We start from the raw sequence: 6,344 nt of genomic DNA on the forward strand, positions 1-6,344 counted from the left end.
AGAATATTTCAGTGCTACCTGTAAAACTTTCAGACATCCTCAGTGAATATTACTTAAATCCCCAGGATTTGACTTGTGACAGTGTGAAAGATGGGGCTGTAAGAATCAGACTCCAGAGCTGTGACAAACAGCACAGTCAAATGGGTAAAATGGTAACAACAAACTCATCACAGACTACAAAGGGAGGATCCTGATTCTTCAAACATAATGGTATAAATCAAAATATATCCACAGAAGGTGATGGAGTTTCACTGATGTACAAAGGAAAATTGGTGGAAAGCACTGGAAAACTTTCAATACAATTAGTGCTAAGGTTATTTTATTGCTGGTATAATCTGCTCTTGTAAATGTAAGGATGAGCCATCTAGAAGCCATTAGTGACAGCAATTTATGAGACTGCTGTGATGCAAATATTTTCTGGTTTCAAAGCTATGTCCCAAGCCATAAACTTCACTCATTATTTCTAGGACAAACAGCAAATGTGCAATGTGTTACATATACAGAGTGATGCTAATTTATGACTACATCAAAGTCAGGGAATCTGCCTTCATCAGGAAGAAGCCTCCACAAAAGTTTTCAGCACTGTTGCTGGAAGGAAAGCAATTACTACATGCAAACCATAAACACTCCATGAAATGCTCTGATTGCAAAAAGACACTTCCATGGTGAAAACCAGCACTGTCAGATTAATGTAATTACCTTTTTTATGGGAGCTGTTTGCCAACACAGTGATGAATCCAAGATCCAGACTTATGTTTGAGAAGTCATTCATGGCCACCACTTTCACTAGATAAGTACCTAGAGAAGGAGAAGGGCCAGTTAAGAGTAGCAGTGGGCCCAGTCCAACAGGTTTGAGGTAAATTTGTAAAGGAAACCCCCTTCTTTTCTGTTAAGAGTTTTCAGGGGGCTTTCTGATGGGTGTCCACTGCTGAAAGGCTTTTCCTGGATGTTTTTTCCCCTTTATCTCAACATCTGAATAACTCAGCTGCCCTTTTCCTAGCCCTTGTCATGCAATTCTTTGTCAGCTGACTATGATACCACACAGGAAAGTAGAGGTGTACAAACACTGGAGGCCAAATGAGTTTAAGCATCTTGAGACAGCAGTTATCTTGTTTGAAAATTTCTGCCTATGGGGAAGGGATGTTCAAATGGGTACAGGGAGAACAAATAAAACTTTAATATTGAATAATTTAAAAATATGAAATGAAATCATAATTAGCTTCTACTCTTCCCACTTTGGCATGGGGCTGGAATAGCTCATTAGAGGTGGAAACTTTTTTATCTTCTGCCACTGTTAATTAACTCTTAGGCACAATCTGCCTAATTCCACATTTTAAAGGCTTTGACTATGTAATAATGGAAGGATAATATTACTAAAATGTTTATTCATAATTAACTCCAACAAAAGTTATGTGTTGGAAATGGACGTGCAGAAAAACTCCCCTTTTCTTTGTCATCTCTACTGAGAACTCCTCAGATTATGAATTACTTCAGTGTAAAATGCAGAGCAGTCTAAACTTGAAACATAATGAACAAATAGGAGGAAAACACTTTGCTATTCAAGCAAATGTCCTCATTTGTACTTCAATCAGATGGAGCCATGAAAAAATAAACCCTATGTCTCTTTACTGTGTGTCTTCCATTGCAAGAATCAGGTGAAGCCTTGCTCTGACTCTGCAGAGCAGAGCCATTTGTCTGCTCCATTTTTTAGCTCACTTACATAGGACTGTGCTGTTCATCCTGCTCTGCAGACTTTGGGCAGTCAGAAAAGCTGACAAATTCAGCTGTGCATTTCTGTCCCCTAGGCCAGGATGCTGTGCCTGTTTATGTGACCTGTGCTGATGTGTGATGTCCTGGAAGCACAGGAGGTGCTGCTGCTGCTGTACCTTCCCAGGGCACGGGAACGCCGTACGCCCGCGGCTCCCCACGAGGGCCGTCTGCTTTGTGCCACTGGCTTTGGTTGGATCCAATCACCTCAAACACCAGCTCCTCTGGGGCACCATGGGACACAGAGACATTCACCTCCAAATCCTGCCCCAGCTGCAGAGTGTGGGAAGCCACTGCAGCCTGAATTCCAGATACTGGCTCAATTAAATGAACAGCAATAGTCGCAGAGATCTGTGATGCCATCGTGCTCCTGGATGCTCGGATTTCCAGCTGGTGCATCCCTGGGCCTATCAGCTCTTGAGAGGCCCTGCTGAGTGTCAGGTTATGGGGGACAAGACCTTCCTTTGCACTGGATTCACTCAGTGTCATGTTATCTGCTAGCACACTGTAGGTTACTCCATCGCCTGCAAAAACACAGATGAAAATTTCTCACAGCTTGTGCAACAGGCCAACAAGTTCCAGCTGCTTTGTGCAGCATTCCAGTGTTTATACAGGAGTCACAAGAACACTGCAGCAATGCAGTCATTTTTAATAAAGTCACTTAAGGTGACTTAATGCAAGTCTATTGCGTGTTTTCTGCTGGGAATGTTTTGAGAAGAGAATTCAAACATACACTACTCATTTTTAATTTTTTTCAGCACATATGTGGCTTCCAGGAACTTGAAGTGAGAAAGAAATGTACACCAGCAAATGTGTCCAGCTCAGAGTGGAATCCTCTTACTCTAATCAGAGGAGCATTTCCATAAATTTCTGACTTCAAATATAGAAATATTCTGACTGGCATCACATAGATTTTTGTGACTAAAGTTATGCTTGTACATAACATGTCAGCTTTGTCAATAGGAAAAAAGTGTTTATACTTATGCTTTAGGGGGTGAAATATTTCTGAGAAAGGACCCCTCCAAGGGAACTGAGAGAATACAGGAATATAATTAGTGGGAAAGCATTGACTAAAAAGAATTATTATTTTGCATCATGACAATCCTGCTTCTATCTGATGGATAGCAATAATAATCCTTCCCTTTAAATCATGCAGAGCAATGATCCTCACCTCCAGTGAGCTGAACCTGGATCCAGAGCAGCTCCCCATAGAGCGTCCGGCAGCAGGAGCTGTTCCCTGCCCCGTACTGGCTGTAGCACCCGGTAATGCTGAGCTGATCCTCCTGCTCCTGAACTGTCACCTGCCTCTGGGCCATCACGTGCCACTCACTGCTGGTGCACTCCACAAAAACACTAAACTCCCCAGGAGACGAGTACCTGTATGTGAGGTTGCTGACCAGTCTAGAATAGAAAGAGAACTTGTTGTGAAAGATCATCCTGGGAAGTCTTTCACCTTACATGATAACACATCCCCAAATTTCATTAATTTAAATGTCATTCCTACCACTAAGACAAAATCTGATTTTTAAATCCATCAGAAAAGTGTTTAATCTATTAAAGACAGGATTTCTATGCAATTAAAATAAAAACTACAGAATGTCCTTGTTATATTTTGTTATCAAAAACCCACTCTTTAAACTTAAGGAAATAATATTTGCTTGTAGTTTGGCAATTACTGACATGTTTTCAGTAATTTTGAGTCTTAAGACCTGGAATAAATAGTCTTGGAAATAGGAAACACTTGTTATAATAGAAGAAAGATTGTGGTTGGCAGCTTAATATAAAATTTTGTATTGATTTCTAAACAGGTTTTTGCAGAATCCAAGTCTCTCATAGGTATGTTCTATTATTGAGCTATCTAGATTTTAACATCTCATTTGTGAGACTTTGCACATTCAGTAAAGTGCGAGCAATGAAATGTACTGTTTGTCTGAAGAGAACTGAAGGCTATATCTTACGTTAGAGGGTAGTAAGGATCAATGGTGTGACCATCTCCAGTGCTGATGGTACAGGAAAGGTTCCCAGAGTACGGTGAGAGCAGCCAGATCAAAGTGACCGTGATATTTTCAAAGACAAAACATGTGTCTTTCATAACCAGCTGCAGACCTGCAAAGCAGAATCCCAATTCAGTGCCAGTGTTTGTCTACTTTCCTTGCAAAATTCAATTGATTTTCAGGCATTGAGAGCCAGCATGCTCCAAACCACAGCTGGTACTGCTGCTAATTTGTGTGCATTAGTGGTGTGACAGGGAGCTGATTCTTTTCCATGACTAGTAATCAAAATTCTTGTTGGAACATAATTTCATTTAAATATGTTTTATGTGTCTGAATTTCTGGGCTTTGTATTCTACCCAGAACCCTCAGTTAGGACAGGGAATCTATATTTTTGTGCCTATTTTCAGTGACCACCACTATTCCAGTTTCTTCCCTGAGGATGGAACAGTGATTTTTAAGATCAATATCAGTGGTCTCAGTGTTACAGCTCAAAACAGGACAGGTTTGTTGTGTGGGCATCCCCCCCCTCTTACCTTCCTTGCAGTGGTATTGAATAGACAAATAGCTTCCCAAAGCTGGACAAGGGTCTCCAAAGAAAGTGGCATCTGCTGCCACCTGGCAGGCCTGCAGCCCGTGACACTGGCCTGCAAAGGGAGCACTTCAGATCAGCACGTGGCTTTTGCCTTTACTGCCACAACAGCTCAGATGAAAGATGATTGAGAAACAAAAAGGATTTCTAGACAAATTTCCACATCACTTTGACTTTAGTGTGTTGCTTATTTTGTGGCATTCCTTAGCAACAATTCATTTTATTGGAACAAAACTGAATTTGAAAAGGTACGGTTAGAAAAAAGAAAAAAAAAATTTGTTTTGTTTAATTTTGGCTGGAAGCCCTAAGAATCTCCCGGGGGACCGGCTGCAGTCACTGTTTAGCATCCAAGCCCTTGGCTCCAGCAGGGTGGGTGCCTGACAGGTGGCAGGGAGCAGCAGGTCCCTCCTGCCCTCATGTCCCCGTGGGTGGCAGCCTTGTCACCCCCCCTGCTTTGGAGTTAGGTTTGTTTGGATGTGTTGCCTTCCATCTCTGCCAAACCTTGTGTATCACACTGAATTTGTCAAGGAATCAGTGAGTTCACATATTTTCTTCCTACACTAAGAGGAGCCAGCCACACCCTGGTCAGGCCCACCCCTTGCCCTTCATTTGCTCCTCCCCTCCTGTGAATCTTTGCTCTTCCCAAAAATCCCTCCTTTAGCTCCTCCTCTCCTTCTCTGAAACTTCTCACAAAACCCCTCCTTTCTATCCAGCCTCCTGTAGCAACCTCCTCCCCATCAGAAGTTCTCTGTGAATCCCTTAATTTTAGGAATAATCCACTTTCCCATTTGCTAACTCTACTGGGAATAAAGATGAAGTGTTTGAGGCACGAGGAACTTTGGTGCATGCTCTGTGTTTCTGACAAGCAATGCTGTGAGATACCACCTGCTACTTCATCCTTGACACTGAGCCAGCTGCAGCCTTCATCTCTGTCAAACTGCAGAGGAGTCTCTGACACACAGAAGTGAGGGGTCTTCCTCCCATAGAAGCTCTCTTCAATTTGAATCACTTCTCCTGATCCACACTGTACAGTGGCATTGGAATTATCACAAGCAATGCTCTGGCCAGATTCTAATAGGAGAAAAAACCCCAAATATTACCTTTTTGAATTTCTGAAAAATCTTGCTACAATTCTACTCTATGTCCGTTTTGTTTTGTTTGTCCTTCTTTCTTTTTCTCCCTTTTAAGCTAAACAATTAAGAAAATGTAAGAAAATTACAAAATAGTAAAAATTAATAGATTTATGTTTTTACTGCCTCTAAATACTGAGGACATTTTCAATAAGCAAAAATATTTTAATTATAAAAATAGATAGTATTTTGTGAAAAACTCTTAGCATTTGTTTGACCTGAAATACTGGAAGGTTTCAAGTTGCTCCTTACTTCCAAAAGAGATGTATGGATTGCATAATATCCAGGTAATTGCTTTGGAGAATAGTTTGCATATTAAGTATGGGAGCTGATCCCATTTCTCCTACAGAGACTCCTTTGTTCCTGTGTGATATTTGACTGACTTCATTCAGCAGGACTGCTCAGATGGGTAAGGTCATAGCTCTAAATACATACACCTCATTCTTTGATTAATCTGGGACAGTTAATTATCTTTCAGAATTCTTAGTTTCGTGTAGTAATCAGGATACTTAATACCCTGAAGAGGAGGATATGAATAACTGCTCTCATATGGGAGTGTTGCAAAAGGATGTTTTTGTTTCAGCTGTTCCAGGTTTAAATACATTGTCCTCCCGTTGTTGTTTGGATCATTCCCCTCAAGTCCCTTGATTAACAGTGCCAGTGTGTGTACACTGCAATAATTGTGTGCTATTGTTATTTAAAGGCTAAAGCTAAGCCTGGCTGTAACTATAGCAACATGATCAGTTTGCAGATTAGAGCTCTCTAAATAAGCTTGAAAAATAACTTGCTGGTAAATTCTAGTATGGACCATTATCTCATGCCTTTTTTTGTTGTTCTCTACATGCAGGTTTCTCACAGTATTTG

At 41.0% G+C, this 6,344-nt stretch overlaps 1 protein-coding gene across 1 annotated transcript in view; it reads right to left on the reverse strand.

The window, feature by feature from the left end:
* The window catches only part of LOC129125479 (polycystin-1-like protein 2), a 36,383-nt gene that overhangs the window by 27,260 nt on the left and 2,779 nt on the right, over nt 1-6,344 (reverse strand). Inside the window, 6 exon segments of the mRNA XM_054640943.2 lie at nt 700-798; nt 1,887-2,291; nt 2,939-3,168; nt 3,726-3,873; nt 4,295-4,405; nt 5,236-5,421. Coding sequence (XP_054496918.2) covers nt 700-798; nt 1,887-2,291; nt 2,939-3,168; nt 3,726-3,873; nt 4,295-4,405; nt 5,236-5,421 — 1,179 coding nt within the window.

Source organism: Agelaius phoeniceus, chromosome 12, assembly GCF_051311805.1.
Source record: "Agelaius phoeniceus isolate bAgePho1 chromosome 12, bAgePho1.hap1, whole genome shotgun sequence".
Lineage (NCBI taxonomy): Eukaryota > Metazoa > Chordata > Aves > Passeriformes > Icteridae > Agelaius > Agelaius phoeniceus.